The following is a 21,423-nucleotide window of genomic DNA, read 5'->3' on the forward strand; positions in this document are numbered from 1 at the left end:
CTAAACAGCATCCCACTGAATCCCACCACCTCTGCATTTACCATAGGTAATCCACCTATCCTGCACATCCCTGGACTCTACGGGGCAACTTAGCATGGCCAATCCACCTAACCTGCACATCTTTGGACTGTGGGAGGAAACCGGAGCACCCAGTGAAAACGCGCACACACACACACACACACACACACACACACACACACACACACACACACAAAACATGCAAACTCCACACAATTCTCTCAATAACCAAAACAAGCATTTGTCATGGTCACAGTTCATAATCCTGGTTCTCAACAGACACAGTGAATTTTTAATTGCAACGTGTTTATTTTTTGAAAAAATGGGACATACAGCTAAAAGGTGACTGTAGGTATAAATCCAGTGGCTGTCTGGAGAGGTAATGTGAAATATCAAACCTACAGCTGTCAAGTAAGCTTCAAAGGGAGATATACACTACAAAATTAACTGTAAACCTCTGTCTTTCAGAATGTGAAAATTATAGGAGAAAAGACAGCAGTCTGGACAGAGACATGATGCATTTTTCCATTTCAAGAACACACAGTACAGGGCTTAAAAACTATGTATGTTAGTGGCCTGTTATACTAATGTGTGGACCAGAATACTGTGAAGGTCACAGTTTAAAAAGACACTCCCTCACTCCAAGTGTCAGCCAGCCACTGTCAAAAGAAAACAGGACAAAAAAGAATTCAGTCAACCTGCAAAAAGCCAAGGAACTTGAAATAAACTTCAATTATCAACATTCCACTATCTACTGAAGACTGACTGCTCAACTCCTAATGTTGAACGGCTGACTTGTCACAAGAACCCAGAGACTGATCAGCATATCTATTTTGGACTCATTTCCTATTCTTAATTTCCGTGCATGTGTTGCATTATAATTTCTTCTTGCAATTAGCAACAAATAAACTCATTCATTTGTTAAGTCTGGAAAGCCTGGTTAAATTGGCTCCTTTGGTCTAGAAGCAAGGTATCACAAGTGAAGGCTTTTTAAATTAAGCTTATTGTGACCAACCAAAAAGGCGGGTAACCAAAGTGGAGCCAGTTCATACCTCCTCACCTGGAAGCTTAACGATTTAGTATATCCTGTCTGGAACTGTAACAACTTGTGGAACTTTGCCAGGGATGAGTCTTAACATATTGCACAACATTTTTTACAAAACATCCTGATATAGTTTTTAAAAAATGATTCTGGGAAGAAACTTGTTAACAGTATTGATATAATCGATCAGTAAACCAAAATATTATTAAATCAAATTAAATACCTGAGGATCTTCTATTGTTCCTAAAATCATAGCTGTGTGTGTCAGTAGGCGAATAATTAAAAAGGAAACTGCAGACATCTCTCTATCAGGAGCAACAACTGTTTCTCTTTTCTTTGGATGTCCTAGAACATGTCCAGTTTGTGTCCTGTCCATCCTATAAATCAGATAAATTGACTAGAATACATTCTTCATAAAGAGGTATATGTTTAGCTTTGAAGAACAGTCCCTTTGAATGGAATATACTGTAGTCAACTTCTTCATCAAGGTTGACAAACCTAACAGCAGAGTGAATAAATGGAATTTAAATTCAAGCTATGTCAGCCTGCCGGACTCAAATCTGGCAGCTATATTTAAGAGTATTTGCTTCAACAGTCATAAAGCCAGTTGAGCAGAATATCTAACATCCCTTTGAGTATTAAACCTATGGTTCTTTTGGTGTGGTAGTGTCCCTGCCTCTGAGCCAGGAATCCTAGGTTCAAGTCCCACCTGCTCCACAGTGTCTCATAACATCTCTGAACAAGTTGATTAGAACATATCTAAGATGTAAACCTGCTATTAATTACCCAGTCTGGCCACGTAGGACTCAAGGCTCACACCAACATATTTGATTGTTAATTGCCTTAACAAGCCACTTAGCTGTATCAAACTTCTACTTCGAATTTATCACAGGGAGTGTAAGGATTCAAGGATCCACCATTTGCTTGGAGAACCTAGACAGAGGCAATGATGCCTGTCTTCCCAGTGATACCCACATCTAGTGAATGAATAAAGCCTTAACATTTTGTTTTCTTTGTCTAAATTTTTGACATAGTGACTGAGCTAAAGTTTCCAATACCCAGCAAAAATGTATACTTTCTCTATTTGAGCCCCCATTTAAAGTCTGTAACAATAGATAGGAGAGAACAGAATGAATATACACACGACGACATAATTGAACAATTTCCAGATTATATACTTTAAAGAAACTGAGGAGATTTTGGGATCTGCCCATCAAACTTTGCTCGGGAAAAGACTGAACTATTTTTATTTAATAGTATGTAGGCGAAAACATGGGGAAAAGGGACTACAGAACATGATTTCTTGCAAAACAAAACTGCAAACATGCTTATGAAAAACAGACTTGCAACTAAATAAACATTAAATACATCCTTGATTTACATGTCAACTCATACAATTGGATACTTTGACACAAGTCAATCTTTGCCAATCACTACCACACAATTAAACTCTTCAATATTAATTTCCAATCTATCTCATTAAATATAGATACCAAATTGAGATCAGCAAGATATGACAATGGAGTTTTACAGTGCTAGGGTCTCAACTGTTTACAATTTATCTTTCTGACTTGGATGAAGGGACTGAATATATGGTAGCTAAATTTGCTGATGATACAAAGATGGATAGAAAGGTTAGTTGTGAAGGTATAAGGAACCTGCAAAGAGTTATAGACAAATTGACTGATTCAGCAAAAGTTAGCAGATGGTACATAATGTGGGAAAATGAACTTGTTCACTTTGGCAGGAAGCGACGTATTATTTAACTGGATAGACTGTGCAAAACACAGAGGTACAAAATATTACAATGCAAGTACAGCAAGTAATTAAAGTAAATGGAAAGTTGTCAGGTATTGTGAGAGGCATGTAATAAAGAAATTGAAGTCTTTTGATAGCTTTGGCTTATATGAACATAGGAGATATGGTTAGTGAGTTTGCAGATGACACCAAAATTGGAGGTTTAGTGGACAGCAAAGAAGGTTACCTCAGAATATAACGGGATCTTGATCAGAAGGGCTGATGGGCCAGATGTGGCAGATATATTTAGATAAATGTGGGGTGCTGCATTTTGCAAAGAAATATCAGGCCAGGACTTACACACTTAATGGTAAAGTCCTGGGGAGCACAGCTGAACAAAGAGACCTTGGAGTGTAGATTCATAGTTCCTTGAAAGTGGAGTTGCAGGTAGATAGAACAGTGAAGGTGGCGTTTGGTATGCTTGCCTTTATTGGTCAGTGCATAGAGTATAAGAGTTGGGAGGTCATTTTGTGGCTGTACAGGACATTGATTAAGCCACTTTCGGAATACTGCATACAATTCAGGTATTCCTGCTATAGGAAGGATGTTGTGAAACTTGAAAGGGTTCAGAAAAGATTTACAAGGATGTTACCATGGTTGGAGGGTGTGAGCAATAGGGAGAGGCTGAATAGGCTGGGGCTATTTTCCCTAGAGTGTCAGAGGCTGAGGGGTGACTTTATAGAGGACTCAATATCATGAGGGGCATGGATAGGATGAATAGACAAGGTCTTTTCCCCAGGGTGGGGGGAATCCAAAACTAGAGGGCGTAGATTTAAGGTGAGAGGGGAAAGATTTAAAAGGGATCTAAGGGGCAACTTTTTCACACAGAGGGTGATGCACGTATGGAATGAGCTGCCAGAGGAAGTGGTGGAGGCGGGTACAATTACAACATTTAAAAGTCATCTGGATAGGTATATCAATAGGAAGGGTTTAGGCGGATATGGGCCAAATGCTGACAAATGAGACTAGATTTATTTAGGATACCTGGTTGGTATGGACGACTTGGACCAAAGGGTCTGTTTCCATGCTGTATATCTCTATGACTCAATGACTATGACTCTATATCATTAGAGTTTAGAAGAACTACTCTTATTGAAATATATATAAAGTTCTGCAGGGACTTGAATGACGAGCGGATAATTCCCCTTTGTGGGAAAGACTAGAATCTGGGGACATGTTTTATAAATAAGGGGTTTCCTTTTAAGATGGAAAGGAGGAACAATTTTTCTCTCAGAGAGTCATGGGTGTTTTTACAACACAGGTCAGTAAAGTCTTGGCTAATTAGAAGTAAAAGGCTATCAGGCTAGGCAGGAATATGGAGTTAAGGTCACAACCAGCCAGAATGTTTCAGAACATCACAGTGGGTTTGAGGGACTGAATGGTCTGCCCCTAATTCATATATATGTCTGTACTACTGAGGTCAAATATCCTCATTTCCAGTAGACTTAAGCATGATAATAATTTTCCATATTTGAAGCATGGCCAGTCTTTATTTGATCTGCATGAAAATATTCTTACATAACAGCGTCTTTGAATCCATCAACGGCACTGTGATTTCTTCCTCCAATTTCAGCATTACATTCAATACAACGAGATATTTCCATAGGCATTCCACACTGTAAAAGGAAAACAGCACTGCATACATGTTTCATCTGAAAGGCAAAGTCTGCAAATTTCAAAAAATTTTTTAAAAATACTTACTTCTCCTACAACACACGGATGTCCGTTTGGGCATTCTGAAAAGTAAAGGAATTTGCCAATCTTTCTTTAACAGTGAAACACTTTCCAATTTAATCAATAAATTCAAAGTGAGATTCTGTCACTTACGAAACCACTTTAGATTCTGGAATGCACTCCAGCCCCGGGCTTCCACAGTCATGTCCTCAGGCATGGTGGGCAGGAATGCAGCCTAAATTATATTTTAAAAAAGTGATGAGAAGCAGCAAATTGTATTTTCAGCAGAATTGAACATATAATTTAATTTTCTCTTGGCTGTGAATTTTTATATCCACCAATCGTAATCCTTTTTTTTATTTCAGTTATAGGTCATAGAAACAGGTCCTTCAGCCCATCATATCTATGCCGACTAACAACACCAAATATACTAATCCCATTGGTCCATACCCTACTATACCCTAGCATTTTAAGTGCTTGTTCAGATGCTTCATAAAAGTTGCAAGAGTACCCACCTCTACCACTATCTCAGACAGCACGTTCCATATTTTCTACTGCCCTCTGGGAGAAAAAGATTTTCCTTAGATCCTCTCTAAAATACTTACTCCTCACCTTAAACTTATGCCTTCTTGTCTTCGATATGTTTGCCATGGGGAAAAGATTCTCATGATCTACCCTTTCAATGCCTCTCATAATTTTTTATTCCTCAATCAGATACTCTTCAGCCTCCTCTGCTCTAGGGAAAATAAACCCAACCTATCCAGTCTCTCCTCATAACTGAGGTTTTCCATCCCAGGCAACATCCTGGTGAATCTCCTCTGTATCCTCTCCAGTGTAATCATGTCTTTCCAATAATGTGACCAGAATAGGGCAGCACAGGGGTTCAGTGGTTAGCACTGCTGCCTCACAGTGCCAGGGACCCATGTTCATTTCCAGCCTCGGGTGACTGTGTGGAGTTTGCATGTTCTCCCCTTGTCTGAGGGTGCTCCGGTTTTCTTCCGCAGTCCAAAAATGTGATAGGTGGATTAGCTAGTGGGGATTGCAGAGATGCGGGGGTGGGGGTGGGGGTGGTGACTCTAGGTGGGAATGCTATTCAGAGACTTGGTGTGGACATGTTGTGCCTAATAGCCTGTTTCCACACTGTAGGGATTCTATGAATCTAGAAAATAGGAGCAAATAAATGTTGTTAAAACTTAATAAAACATTGGTGAGGTCACAGATAGAATACTGTGTGTAGTTCTGGTTGCCAGACTATCGAAAAGACGTGGTTGCACTGGAGCGGGTGCAGAGGGGATTCACCAGGACCTTGTCAAAGGCCTTACTGAAATCCATATAAACCTAAACAACAGCACTACCCTTCAATATGTTTAGTCACCTTTTCAACTCAATTAAATTAGTCAGACAGGATCTCCTTCCAACAAATCCATGCTGACTATCCTGTCTTTCCAACTGTTGATTAATCCTGTCCCTCAGAATGTCTTCCAATAATTTCAGTACCGCTGATGTCAAACTAACTGGTCTGTAATTACCTGTCCTACCACTGCTGCCCTTCTTGAATAAATGAACCACATTAGCTATTCTCCAGTCATCTGGCACTTTACTTGTAGCCAGCAAGCTATTAAATATCTCCACCAGGGCCTAAGAAATCTCGTTTCTTGCCTTCCACTGCAGTCTGAGATATATCTCATCAGGTCCTGGAGCTTTAGGTACCTTTACGTCCATTAAAGCATCTAATACCTCCTCCTTATTAATCTTTATATATCAAAAGCTTATCAGATAACTCCTAATAATTTTGAACCCTTCTAGTGATCAAGTTTCTCCCAGTAATATAGCAGTAATATCTGCTTCTTTGGTAAAGACAGATGCAAACTATTAATATGATATCTCAGCTTGCAGATATGGGGTGAAATACTAAAGATATTTCCAATTGTACTGGAAAGCAGTTTAAATTGTCCTGGTCTTGTCACATGAGAAAAACCTGATTAGGTCACACACCCAGTTTTTTTACAGGGGAAATAATATGAAGATTGGAATAAATATTAGAAACCATTAAAAAAGATGGGAAGGAGGATCAAATCAAAACTCAAGCTTGATTATGAAACAAAAGCATACACTGAAAGGCACTGAAAATGAGAAACAGTGGAAAAATGTGCTAATTATTGAACTTATTTTTGAACTCTTGGACCAGATGTCTTGTACAACCTCTGATTCAACAAGAGTTCAGTTGAGAATGGGTATTCATGTTAAAGTTCCTTTTACACAGGCTGCAACAGTAGATGCACTACAGTATATGTTTTCTGGCTATCTCCCATCAGCAGTCTGAGAAACAACTGTAAATTTACACCTAGCTTCATTAATAATACTTAGCATTAAGGAGCAATTCATTAACCCTTTCTTTAATTTGAGCAGACTTTGACAAATAGAGCAAGACTGGGACAATATTCAAGCCTGGGCTGAGAAGAAGTAAGAAACATCTGCACCATACTAGTGCCAGACAATGACTATCACCACCATGAGAAAGTCTAACCATCACCCCTTGACATTCAACCACTTTACCATTATTGAATGTCCCACTATGAACAGTTATCAAAAACTATCAATGGGTCACCATTGAGTAGAAAAACGAAGTGGTCTCACCATATAAATGCAGTGGCTACAAGAGCATGTTAGTGCTTAGGAGTCTTGCAGCAAGTAACTCACCTCCTGAATCCTCAAAGCCTGTTCAATTAGACACACCAGGAATGTGAGGGAATTCTCCCTACTTGCCTGGATGAGTGCAGCTCCAGCAACACTCAAGAAGCTTGACAACATCTAGGACAAAGCAGCCCACTTGACTGGTAGCACATGCGCAAACATTCGCTCCCTCCACCAGTGATGCTCAATGGAAATAGTGGGTGTCATCTATAAGATTCACTGCCAAAATTCACCAAGGCCTCTTAAACAGCACCTTCCAAACCCATGACAACTTTCATTTAGAAGGATAAGAGTAGGCAGATACTAGGGAAAACCACCACCTACAAGTTCAAGTAGACAATGATATGTTGCACCCTCCAAGCCACTCACTGTCATGACTTGGAAATATATTGCCTTTACTCCAATGTCACTGGGTTAAATTCTGGAACTCCCTCCCTAACAACATTGTGGATCTATCTACAGCAAATGGACTGTAGCATTTCAAGAAGGCAGCTCACCACTATCTCAAGGACAATTAGGGATGTTCAATAAAATGCTAGGTTAGTCAATGACATCGACATCCCACAAATGAATAAAAAGATTACCCAATTTGACAGGATCAGTGGGTAAAAAATGTAAGTAATTTATTCTGATTTTCAAGAGGAATAGTTGTCAATTTTTATACTAATAATCAGGATCATGTTAGTTCTTCAGAATTTTTTTAGATTCACATTTTTCTTTAACCAACTGTTACGTCATGCAGACTTGATTAGAAGGCTGTTGACCCTCATGTGATTAAAGACCAAGCTAGAACCTACAAAAGTGGACAGATTCTTGAAACAACAGAACAGGAGATGAAATTACTGTTAGAAACACTGGTATGGAACTTCTAGGGTCTTGAACGGCAAACTATCACAACTTGAAGGTTTTGTATAAATCAACACATTAACCTTAAAGTTAACCCATAATAAAGCTGCAGTTTGTCATTCTCGGGAATGATAAAACATAAGTTGTTTAAGCTCATTTTGCTGCATGGTATTTTTCATTATAGACCAACTATGTCCAGTTACTCTTGTAACATTCACAGTCACTTAGCATCAGAAGTAAGTACAATAAGCCCATAATTGAGAAAACAGTTTTTCCTATTTTTCCTTTTGAAAGATGTATATGTGAGGAGTCCAAGAAAAGAAAACTTGCAATTACTATTCTCACCTTCAATGCACTAAGCAAGCAGTATTCTGATTTACATAGTTAAACAATACAACTAATGCATTATCAATCATGTTTAACTTAAACAGAATGTGGTGAAGAAATTTACTTTTGGAAATGTTAAAACAAAATGTGAATGAAACCATACCATCATTTTAGCAGGCTGGAATGCAACATTTTGCAGTGGTTTCAGGATGTTATTGGTCCCACAGACGAATACAGCTGCCGCGTGAACGAATATTTCTATCATTGTCTGTTGAAAACTACTTTGCCCAGGTTTGATCTGAAGTCCAGGAATGCAATTTTGCACTAACATAATGGCAAAATGCTTAAATTTGGCAGAATCAAATGCCATTTCATTCCGTATGTACTCTTCAATGGTATCACGTTGCTGAAAAACAAGCAATGAAAATCATTCAGGAGACTGGAAAATACAATTGGATAAAATGTTAGTGAAAGAAGCAATGTCCTAAAAATTGAGGACTGCCATGCCATGGGATGAAAGAAATAAGGAGCTGCACAATAGCAAAGTTTTCAATTATGTAGCATGTGAATTAAGAGGTGAAAAGGACCATACAGTCTGCATCTTAGCATCTTAAAAGAAGCGGCTGCAGTGATTAGTTATAATCGTCCTAAATTCCTTAAACACTGGAAGGGTTCCAGCAGATTGGAAAATAGCTAGTTTAACACTCAGTTCACAGAGGATGGAGTTGAAAACATGGAAAATATGAGCTAATTAATATCCGCCATATGGAAACTGCAAGAATCAATTAATGTGGTAGTTATAATAGGCTATGTAAAAAAATGTGATCAGGCAGAGTTTACATGGCTCTGTGAAAGGGAAATAGTGTTGAACTGATTTACTAGAGCTTTTTGAGAATGTAACAAGCAAAGTGGATGAAACAAGACAAACAGGTATGACCCACTAGGAATTTACAAAGGCATTTGATAAGGGCCATGACACCTGTGCAACAGCAAATGGTGTAAGAGGTAGCCTATTATTTGGTTAATGGGTTGGTTGGCTAACAGCAAGCAAGGAGTAAGGATAAATGGGTCTTTTTCAGATTTGCAAGCTGTAACCAGTGAAATTCTACAGAGATCAGTGCTGGGAACTCAACCATTTACAATCTATATAAATGACTTAGATGAATGTGGAGATGCCGGTGTTGGACTGGGGTGGACAGAATCAGAAGTCACACAACACCAGCTTATAGTCCAACAAGTTTATTAGAAATCACAAGTTTTCAGAGTGCTGTTTAGCTGCTTAACCTCAAACAGACAATTGTTTGCAGTAAACTACTCAGCCTTCAGGAGAATAGTAACCACAACACCACACAACCCTATCATGGCAACCTCTGCAAGACATGTCAGATCATTGACATGGATATTATCATCACACGTGGGAACACCACCCACCACATACACAGCAGACACTCGTGTGACTTGACCAATGTTGTCTACCTCATACACTGCAGGAAAGGATGCCGTGAGGCATGGTATATCAGCGAGACAATGCAGATGCTACGACAATGGCTGAATGGGCTCCGTACAACCATTGTCAAGCAGGAGCGTTTTCTCCCAGTTGGGGAACACTTCAGTGGTCAACGATATTCAGCATTTGACCTTCAGACAAGCATTCTCCAAGGCGGCCTTCGAAATACACAACAATGCAGAATCGCTGAGTAGAAATTGATAGCCAAGTTCCGTACCCAAGAGAATGACCTCAACCGTGATCTTAGGTTCATGTTGTGCTACATGAAACCCCACCATATTGTTCAGTGTAAAATCTTCCTTACTGTTCTGTTTTGACACTATCACCTTGATATCTTGTTATTATCTCTCTACCTTAATTAGTTTGTATTGTTTTGGATTACTTGTTACTTTGGTTAGACCCTCACCATGCAACTCATACCTATCACGTTAGTCCAGCCGTTTGGTTTGTCTCTAGCACCATCCTATTTTTGATTTTTTGTAATTATCAATCAGATCATAAGTCATCCCTTCACTTGCTATTCAGCTGTTGACACCATACTCACACCATTTGACACTTTCGATCACCTGCAAAGACTTGTTTTTCAGCCTATCGACACTTCTCTCTTATCATTTGTATTTATCTTTTGACATGGTTAACCTGGATTATTTTACCATTATTTCTCTGTATAAAAACTCTGTGCCTGTGTGCTTCCCTCCACTGCACCTGACGAAGGAGCAGTGCTTAGAAAGCTTGTGATTTCAAATAAACCTGTTGGACCATAATCTGATGTTGTGTGACTTTAGATTTAGATGAAGGTAATTAAATTTGGTAATTTGGGAATTTAGTGGTAATTACCGTAATTAAATTTGCCAAAAACACTACGATAGGTAGGAAAAATAAGTTAAGATGAGGTAGAGAGAAGGGATATGGACAGGTTTATTGTGTGGGAAAATATTTGACAGATGGAGTGTAATTTGGAAAAATGCAAACTTAGTCAGTCTGACAGGCAGAAAAGAAAAGCAATTTACTATTTAAATGGAGAGTGACTGCAGAACCCAATGGTACAGAGGGATCTGGGTGTCCTGACATATGAATCACTAAAAGTCAATATGCAGGTGCATCAGACAATTAGGAAGGCCAATGTAATGTCGGTGTTTGTTTCAAGGGTAATGAAGTATAAAAATAAGGAATAAAAGCAAAGTGCTGGAGAAAATTAGCAGGTCTGGCAACATCAGTGGAGAGAGAAATAATGTTAACACTTCAAGCTTTGTATGATTTTTCAGAAGTATCCTACTGGGATGCAAAATGTTTATTGTTTTTCTCTCCACAGATGGTGCCAAATCTGCTGAGTTTCTACAGCATTTTCTGTTTTTAATTCAGATCTCCAGCATCCACTGTATTTTGCTTTTATAAAAGTACGGAGGTTTAACAGAAGCTGTACAGAACCCTTGGTGAAAGCATACCTGGAATACAGTGTAGTCTTTTGGTGCATTTATTTGTAAAAACAAAGTATGGAAATGCATCATTAGGAAGTCAGAGAGCTCTTTTAATGAAGGTACAGGTGTTTAACTCAGAGGGATAGTTGTTTGTGGAATTTTCTCCCTTAGAAAGCAGTCTCTGAATTTATTAATTTGTACCTATTTTAATGTAGGGAGCTTGACTGATAAGTGGATGAATTCATTGATCAACATTGATCATTGCAAGAATGTGATTTAACTGCAATCATGGTTGACAGAAGGACAGGACTGGCAGCTCAACATTCTAGGGTATAGAAGTTTCAGGTGTGATGGGAGGGGAGCAGTAAGAAAGGTGGGGACATCTTATTATTGATAAAGGAAACCATTACTGCAGTAATGAAGGGTAATGTCATGGAAGGGTCTTTGAATAAGGCAATCTGGGTACAGTTTTGGAATAATACTGAGGCAATTACCTCGCTGGGATTATACTACAGATAGGAGATACAGGAGCAGATATGCAAGCAAATCACAGAAAGGTGTGATTTGTAGCAGACTTCAACTTTCCTAATATTAACTGGAATCACCTTAGTGTGAAAGGTTCAGATAGTGTGGAATTTTTAAACTACATCCAGGAGAGCTCTTTGTGTCAGTACGTAGATAATCCTACTAGAGATGGTGCAGAGCTAGACCTAATCCCGGTGAATGGAGTCAGTCAAGTGGTTAAAGTTTCAGTGGATGAGCATTTTGAGGATAGTGACCTATCTCTGTAAGTTTCAAAATCATTATGAAAAGGGGTAAGGATAGCGCAGGAATTACGTGTCTAAATTGGAGGAAGGCCGATTTTAATATCATTAGACAATATCTGGCAAACAGATTGGGAGCAGCTACTTGTAGGTGATGGCCTAGTGGTATTATTGCTGGATTATTAATGCAGAGACCCAGGTAATGTCCTGGGGACCTTGGTTCAAATCCCACCACAGCAGATGATGGAATTTTAATTCAATAAAAATATGGAATTAAGAGTCCAATAATGACCATGAGTCCATTGTCAATTGTCAGAAAAACCCGTTTTGTTCACTAATGTCCTTTGGTGAAGGAAACTGACATTCTTATCTGATCTGGCCTATATATGACTGACTTGTGGTTGTCTCTTAACTGCCCTCTGGGCAATTGGGGATGGGCAATTAATCTGGCCTAGCCAGTAATGCCCTCATCCCATGAAAGAATGAAAAAAAAAGTCTACATTTGGAGAATGGGAGTCTTTTAAAAGTAGTACAGTGAGAATTCAGGACCAGCATGTTCCTCTAAGAATGATAGGGCAAGGACAGCAAGTCCAGGGAATCCTGGATGTCAAGGGATATTGAGAATTTGGTAAAAAGAAGGCAGCATATGTTAGGTACAGCAAAGGAGAAAACAGGGGAGGTCCTTCAAAAGAGTGCAGAGAGTAGAAGGTTGCTTAGAAGGAAATTAGGAGGGCAAAAAAGGGTCACAAAATATCTTTAGTAGATGGAATCAAGGAAAGTCCCAAGGCATTATCTAAATATATTAAGAGTAGGAGGATTAGCGGGGAATTAGAGACCAAAGGGGCAATCTGTGCATGGAGCCAGATGTGTGTGATGTCTTAAGTGAATACTTCTTATCTTCACAGAAGTGAAGCACATTGTAACTGGGGATTTCAGTTGGGATGGTGGGGTTCTAGAACACATCAAGATTAATAAAGAGGAAGTATTAGATGTTCCAATGGGCATAAAGGTGGATAAATTCCCCAGGACCTGATGAGATATATCCCAGGCTGCAATGGGAGGCAAGGGAGGAGATTGCTGGGGTGCTGGCAGAATGCTTTACTACTTCACTGGCCATAGGTTAAGTGCCAAATGATGGGATAGTAAATGTGGTTCCTTTGATCAAGAAGGACAGCAGGGATAAGCTAGGTTATTACAAACCAGTTAGTCGCATGTCAGTAGTAGGGAAATTGTTGGAAAAAATTCTGAAGGACACGATTAATCAATACTTGGAAAGGCAGGATTGATCTGGGATTGTCAGCATAGATTTGTTAGAGGGAGATCCTGTCTGACTAATTTAATTGAGGTTTTTCAAAAGATATCTAAATATATCAATGAGGGACAGCAGTTGATGTGGTATACATGGATTTCAGCAAGGCCTTTAACAAGGTCTCACATGGAAGGCTGGTCCAAAAGGTAACAGCTGATGGGATCCAAGGCAAGTTGACAAACTGGATTCAAAATTGGGTGCAAATAGGAAACAAAGGAGCATGGAGCAGTTTGGGCCGAAGGGCCTGTTTCCATGCTGTATTACTCTTTGACTGTGATGGTAGAGGTTTGTTTTTATAATTAGAAGCCTGTGATCAGCAGTGTACCACAGGGTTCGGTGCCGAGACCCTTGTTTGTCATTTGTATTAATAACTTGGATCTGAAAACAGAAGGTAAAAGTTTGCAGATGACACAAAAATTGGTGGTGTTGCTGATAGTGAGGAGGATGGTCTCATGCAACAGTCTGATATTGCTCAAAATGAAAACCGAATGAACTGCGGATGCTGTAAATCAGGAAAAAAAGCAGAGGTTGCTGGAAAAGCTCAGCATATCTGGCAGCATCTGTGAAGAAAAATCAGAGTTAACCTTTCGGGTCCAGTAACACTTCCTCAGATCTCATTATTGATAGATATTTACATTGACAGATATTAATCAGCTGGTAAATTGGGCAGAGCAACGGCAGATGGAATTTAATCCCAACAAATGCAAAAAATGCATTTTGAAATGGCTAACAAGGGAAGGACAAACACAATGAATCATAGATTCCCAAGTATCACTAAGGAATAAAGGGACCATGGTGTACAAGTCCTTAGATCTCTGAAGGCGTCAGCATAGGTAGATAGGGTGGTGAAGAAGGCACACAGGATGCTTGTCTTCATTAGCTGGGGCCTAGAATACAAGAGCAACTTTATAAAAGACTGTTAGGTCACAGATGGAATACTGTATGCAGTTCTGGTTGCCACACTAATAGAAGGACGTGATAGAAGGAGAGGGTCCAGAAGAGATTCACTAGGATGTTACCTGGGATGAAAAGTCTCAGTTATGACGAAATATTGGGTAGGCTGGGTTTGTTTTCCTTGGGCTAAGGGGGGAATCCGATTGAGGTATACAAAATTATGAAAGATATAGACAGAGTAGATCATGAGAATCTCTCCCCCCATGGCAGATATGTCCAACAGCAGAGGGCATAAGTTTAAGGGGAGCAGCAAGTCGGTTTAGGAGAGATCGAAGAAGAAATGCTTTTACCTCGAGAGTGGTAGAAATATGGAAAGTGCTGCCTAACATTGTGGCGAGATTCTCTCACAACATTTAAGAAACAGCTGGATGAGTACTTAAAATGCTAGGGTATAGCAAGCTATGGACCAAATGCAGGTAAATGGCATTGCTGTGGTTTTGTGTTTGTAGGTCAGCATAGGCATGATGGGCCAAAGGGCCTGTTTCTGTGTTTTATGACTCTATGAAAGAGATAGAAAGGTTTCTGAGAGAGAACAGTGATGATAGACAGATAGGAAACTAGAGCTGAGCCAACAATCAGATCAGCTATAATCTTACTGAATGACTCAACAGCTAAACAGCCTCTCTTGTTCCTTTGTCTAATGTTCCTATGTAAAATAAAACTTGATCTCCACTCCACAATAGAAAACTATTTTTCCCCATCTCTGTTAATTTTACTCTTCGTTAGGAGTTCTGCAACAATAAGTCAGAAAAGACTTCATATGTTAAAATATATTTAACAATGTACTTAGAAACTCTAAAACCAGAGCTATAAATTTTAATTATAGATTGTGATTCAATACAAAGATTGCCAGAATTCATTCTGAAGACTTCTCTGTTCTCTCCTTCTCATTTCAAAAATGAATTGAACATTTTTTAAAAATTTAGCACGAGTTTGTGTGTGCACGTGTGTTCATGTTCAAATTCTGTCCTTTCATCCTAGGGTGCACCCATCCCAAATTTTTGACGGCAACAGTTTAAATAAGACTTCTATTGGAGAAATTCTGCAGAACCAAATAACAGATATTTCAACTGAAGTTGCAAAAGCTGGGACGTGAAAATTTTAGGATTAGAAAAGTTACTGTGTCATGCTTTATTTGATCTGAAGCTGTTCATTGCTGCCAAAGTGTGTAAAAAGAATTAGGTCCGTCATTCTTTATCACTAACACCTTTTACCAAACACAATCATTTTAAAGAACAAAATACTTTACACTCAGTTATCCAGACTTACCGCTTGGTTTCGTTGGACATATTGGTCGTGTGATGCATTCAAAATTGTGATCTCCCGGAAGATTGCAAGGATTGTGTGAACTTCTTGCTCATTTAAGGTAAGGTTTATCTTAAAGCAGAATGATACATTACAGCTAATAAATATGTTATTGTTTTATTTATTAAACGACGACTAATCTTACTGCCAGAAGACAAAACTCTAGAATTTATTGGCATTCCTATGACAATAACAGCATATTGCATCAATTCTTCAGAAAATTTGCAAGTAATTGATTTACACTGGTTTCATATTGAAACATCAGTACATGTAAAAATTCTTTAATTAATCAGAGGCAAAGCCCTCTACCACTCAGTTACATGATCTGACACTTAAGTAAAAGACTAGTACACACCAGGATTCTATATTTATGTCAGTACTGTGCCAGTGTAGATTTATGGGTCAAAGATGTGGCACAGCATGACTCAACAATGAATTAATTGGGCTAACTGTAAACAGTTGGAAAAGCTTTAATAACTGCTGTATTTAAAAAAAAGGAAGAATGGGTGAGGATCAGCAGAGGCAGGAGACTGAGAGTAATTTTCCATGACTGAGGATAGCAGCCCACCCACAGCTATATGTATTTGCTGGCCTTGCATTTTCCTTCTTTTTACGGCAGTTTCTTTCAGTCAAGCATAGGATAACAATAAGTTCTGCACAGATCGTTGATGCAAGTTTGTTGGCAAGATTGACATAGGTTAAAGTTTCAGTACAATTTCTGCATAAAAGGAATCCAGGAAATGGCCTAAGTCTTAAACTTCTACCTGTTAAAACTTGAAACATGGTAAATGTAAAGCAAAAAAAATGTATTTAATAAGAAGAACTAATGATAATGAGCAAGTTAGCAAGTGCAACATCAGTTTACCTCTGCCTGCATCTCCAAAGGATATTCTGGAGCCAATATATAAATGCAGTCCCGTTTTGCTCAAGGTGCACAGAACCAAACCCAATTCCCACCTTCTCAGGGTGGGAAAGGCCATCATTCTATTTGTACTATAGCACAGGATTATTCCAACAATCGTACTAATACTTGACCCTGTTTACAGATGTACACAATCGATCTGATTTTTCAATTACCGCTATGAGCAAACCATGAGTGCCTGTAGTATTCACTACTGGACCAACGTAAACACAGCAACTAGCCCTTATTCCTGTAAAAGATACCATGGATGTAACTACAAGGTTCATTGCAGAAATTCACCATGACTCCTTAGACAGCATCTTCTGAACCCATGACCACTACCATTTTAATGGACAAGGGGAGCAAATACATGGGAATACCACTATCTGCAAGTTCCCCTTAAAACCAGTCAGCATCCTGACTTGGAGTATATCATCATTCCTTCACAATTGCTCAGTCAAATTCCTTCAACTACCTCCCTACCAGCACTGTGGGTGCTATACCAAATGGACTGCAGCAGTTCAAGAAGTCAGCTCACCACTGCCTTCTGAATGGCAATAAGTGCTGGCCTGGCCAGCAAAACCCATATCCCCTCAGTGAATAAAAAGGTTCAATGCAGTACTAACTCTGATTAAACGAATCAATTCAACTTCAAATGTTTTCACTTCCATTTAACTCCTTTTGGTGGTTATTACAGTAGTCGCTACAAGAGCAGGTCAGAGGACAGGAATACTGCAGCAAGTAACTCAGCTCCTGTCTCCCTAAAGTCTATCCACTGTCTACAAAGCACAAGTCAGGAGTGTGATGGAAAACTCTCCTCTTGCCTGGATGGGTGCAGCTCCAACAACACTCATGAAGCTTGACACCATCTAGGACAATGCAAACTGCTTGACTGGTGTCACAACCACTCCCTCCACCACTGACACTCAGCTACAGCAATGTATTACCAACTAGAAAATGGACTGCAGAAATTCGCTAAAGATCTTTAGACAGCATCTTCCAAACCCATGACCACTAACAGTTAAAAGGTCAAGACCACCACCAATCTGCAATTACAACTCCAAGCAACCCACCATCCTGACTTGGAAATATAATACTGCCCCTTCAGTGTCGCTGGGTCAAAATCTTAGAACACCCTCCCTAAAGGCATTGAACATTTACTTACAGCAATGGACTATAGTGGTTCAAAGATGCAGCTCATCACCACCTTCTCAACAGCAACTGCGCACATGTGACGCTCATACCCAACAAGTGAATTTTAAAAAACTTAAATATGATCACGGTTTCATGAATGCTGGCATGGAATGAACAGGTTTACTACTGCTGTCATTCAATGCCAGTTTTTGCAGACAAATAGCCAGGAAGCTTGTCATGGTTGTCAGCAGTCCTCAATCACATCAACCTTAGGTTGGGGGATTCAGCATCGCAGTCAAATGCCGCCATTGACACCAATCCAGGGGCTTGAACATAGCCAATCAGATGCTCAAAGAGGTCAGAATCAGGATCGCCTCCTCTTAAGGGTTGAGAAGCCAAATTTCAGGAAGCCCAACACCTGTCTTGACTCTTTCTGCCCTATTCTGGCAGTTTTGTCCTGGAATGGGAGAGAGGCGGTACAGCTGTTACTTTTGGTGCTGGTTGGGAGGTGTCCCAAGCAAATGAGTACAAAGTGCAGAGGATGTGCAGGGTTAATGTTGTCAGGTGTTGGTATGGGTGACAGCAAGTGAAGGAAGATGTTGCAGGCAATAGTGAGAGTGGTATAGTATGAGCTTTGATGGGAAGTAGGTACAGTAGCAGAGATGCAATGTGAGGGATGGGAGAGAAGATGGTGGCACTTGCGTTGGTGGAGTGGCAGAGGTCACCACGTGGCAACCTCCAACCAAATTTGTATGGCCTGGTGGTTGAGAACTCCTCTGCTAGTTCTGGGGGAGTGGATGTCCTATATTTGTACAATCCTGTCTACCAAGGCCTCCAGGTCACTGTCCACAACATGGCACCAATTTTCCGTTTTCTGTCATGACTGGGGCATATGTCAGGAATTATGCAGACCGGCTTTGGACCAACAATGCTTAGCCAGGTGCACAAAGGCCTTTTAAAGATGGTGTTGGATGCCGGTCAACAGCTGTATTATTCCAGGAGCGCCAGGTGGTAGGATGGCACCAGAATCATGCGAGAGAGGTACCATAGGGAGCACCATAGTAAGTAGTTAATGAAGTGAGTTTGGTAAGTTACAATGAGAAGATACAATGTGCCTTGCAGAAAGCGCCACTCAATGAAACTCAACAAAACTGACAGCCAAAAAAATAAGATTCAGCTTCTAAGAGACATTGATATTCTCTGTGCAGAGTTTATTGACTAAACCAGACCAGTGGTTACTCTTTTATACATCCAGATATCAATTAATCAATTGACAGTCATCGCCTGATTCTCCTACAGCTACTCGTGGTATTAATAGCAAGTTCAACAGATCCAAAGAAAGGGCTCTTGTGGCTCAGTGGTAATGTCCCTACTTCTGGATCGGAAGGTTCAAGTTTCACCTGACACCAGACATGTTTATAGCACGTCTGAATGGAATGATTAAAAATATCTAAATCCAAAAAGACCTAGTAAAACAGTGAATCTTACATACATCTTTCAAAATTATACCTCAACATCATTAATATGCCTTAACCCAAGAAAATATACAATCTAACGCTGAGAGTCTGCTACTATTTGACAGCAAAGCTCATCATAACTTGCTAAGTCAACCAATTATGGCATCTGATGGATTTCTGCCTAGAAACTTCGATACCTCAGCATAAACCAGTATATTGTGAGCCAGTCAAGTCAAACCTTACAGTGGTATCAAACATGTTAGAGGATGAGTTTCAGATGAGCAATTCCTTCATGTATAGTAAAATTAAAAATACAAAAGACAGCAAGCCAGAGTGTTTCAAGGCTTTAAAAGATTTTTTTCAAGATTTACATTCAGTTACTTATCTTTAAAAGTGGTTTTCAAATTACACTGTAGGAGTGTATTTGAAGTCTTCTGTTACTTTAGTGGAATCAGTAACCAATTAATGTTTTAATAGGTTAATGTCTCCAATATAATGTAAGTCAGGGAAACATCGGCATCCATACATTATTAACCCACAGTATCATTTTCAAGGTGAAAGGAATGAGTTTGGTGTTAAAGACAACCAACTAAGTTCCCACATTTATTAAAGGACCTGATAACAGGCAACTTTCTACACTGGCAAACTGCTAGCTTTGTGTGCTACTTGTTTGCTAGTTCATTTGATTAAAAGCAAAAGTTGCCGCTGGCTTCAGAGTGCATCTTGTGTTCAGATGTTCCAACTCACCTTGTGAGCTTCAGCAATGCTTTTAGTCTTGCATTCAAGAATGGCCTTGCCAACAGCATCACGAATAAGTTTATAATTTTCACCATACACAAGGTAACGATCAATTTGTCCAGGATTATCTCTCTGAAATCAACAACAGTACAGAGTATGATCATTTTTGACCAACAATACAATATTTCTCTGCACTTCTACACCGGCTGAGGTTTCCATGAAGGTCCTGCCTTCTCAACCTTTCATGAAGCATGGAGACTCTGAGATTAAACTCACCACCAGTTGTGGCTCTCTAATGAGAGAGCAGCCCCATGTCTGCTGGGACTAGGACAACTTTATTGTTTCTCTATAACATATTTACCATTTCTACTTTTTTTTGTCCAAAGCCCTTTCTCTAACAGCTATAGATTATTTCACACTATGTTTCTATGGGAACTTAGTCACCTGAATGTGGTTCAAAAAGACCGTCTGCTATGTGTAACCATAGCTGTTAGCAGGTTATTTAATTCTGAACAACTTGATAGCAAAGCTTAATTGTTTCTCTTTCTTGGCATCCACAGATAGGCACTTTCCAACAGAAGCAGGGAAGATCATTTCCTGGCTCTAAATCAACAGTGTCCATTCCATTGTACCTACATACTACAAAATAGAAAATTTGCAGCTATGGAGTACCTTTCTAATCCCAGGATACTTTGAAGAGTTTCATGGCTCAGAAATGGTTTGAAGTACAGTTATTAGGAATATGTACAGGAATGATCTAATAAAGAAATGCAAGCTCCATTTTGAGGTTAATAGAGACTTTTTCAGTATTTGTTGCAACACCACCAAAAGGATGTGACTAATAATAAAATAGTCTAGTGAAATACTAATGTCCCAGCATATATCTCCCTGTGTTCACATTTCTGTCCAAGTAGGTGCGGCTTTTATCATGAAGCAATTCTCAGGTATGTCAAGCTGGACTGAGTTAGTTCAATCAAAAGTGAAGTCATAGAGTCAATGTGATATATTATCTTTATAGCTGTGGCTAAAAGGTGAGACTATTAGAAGGAAATTAAGGAATATCTAGAAAGCTAACCGTATTGTGCCCAAGCTCAGCAACTGTAACACAAGGTCTTCAGCAGATTTCGCATTTGCGTGTGCTACCCGAAAGGGAGCTGATGAACTTAATCTACTATTGCTAAACTATTAATCCAGAGACCCAGGTTCCGGGGACGAGGGTTCAAATCTTGTCATAGCAGATGGTAGAATTTGAAGTCAATTAAAAAAATTAAAAATTAAATTCAATAAATAGCTGGAATTAAGAGTCTAATGATGATCATGAAATCATTGTCGATTGTTGGAAAAATCCACCTGATTTGCTAACATCCTTTAAGGAAGGAATCAGCCAACCTTACTTGGTCTGGCCAGCTTGTGACCTCCAGATTCACGAGGGGCTCTTCACTGTCCTATGGGCAATTAGGGATGGACAATGAATGTTGGTCTGGCCACAGGTGCCCACATCCCATAAATGAAATAAATTTTTTTTAAAATCACAAGTT

At 39.4% G+C, this 21,423-nt stretch overlaps 1 protein-coding gene across 3 annotated transcripts in view; it reads right to left on the reverse strand.

The window, feature by feature from the left end:
- Positions 1 to 21,423, reverse strand: part of rnf213a (ring finger protein 213a) — a 111,337-nt gene that overhangs the window by 14,296 nt on the left and 75,618 nt on the right. For all 3 annotated transcript variants that reach the window (XM_048610657.1, XM_048610658.1, XM_048610659.1), the window contains 7 exons: positions 19,895 to 20,017; positions 15,620 to 15,727; positions 8,562 to 8,804; positions 4,685 to 4,766; positions 4,559 to 4,593; positions 4,376 to 4,473; positions 1,284 to 1,437 (listed from right to left, as the gene is read on the reverse strand). In XM_048610657.1, coding sequence (XP_048466614.1) covers positions 1,284 to 1,437; positions 4,376 to 4,473; positions 4,559 to 4,593; positions 4,685 to 4,766; positions 8,562 to 8,804; positions 15,620 to 15,727; positions 19,895 to 20,017 — 843 coding nt within the window. The remainder of the gene's footprint in view (positions 1 to 1,283; positions 1,438 to 4,375; positions 4,474 to 4,558; positions 4,594 to 4,684; positions 4,767 to 8,561; positions 8,805 to 15,619; positions 15,728 to 19,894; positions 20,018 to 21,423) is intronic.

The sequence above is a fragment of the Rhincodon typus genome, chromosome 23 (genome assembly GCF_021869965.1).
Source record: "Rhincodon typus isolate 14 chromosome 23, sRhiTyp1.1, whole genome shotgun sequence".
NCBI classification, from domain to species: Eukaryota; Metazoa; Chordata; class Chondrichthyes; order Orectolobiformes; family Rhincodontidae; genus Rhincodon; species Rhincodon typus.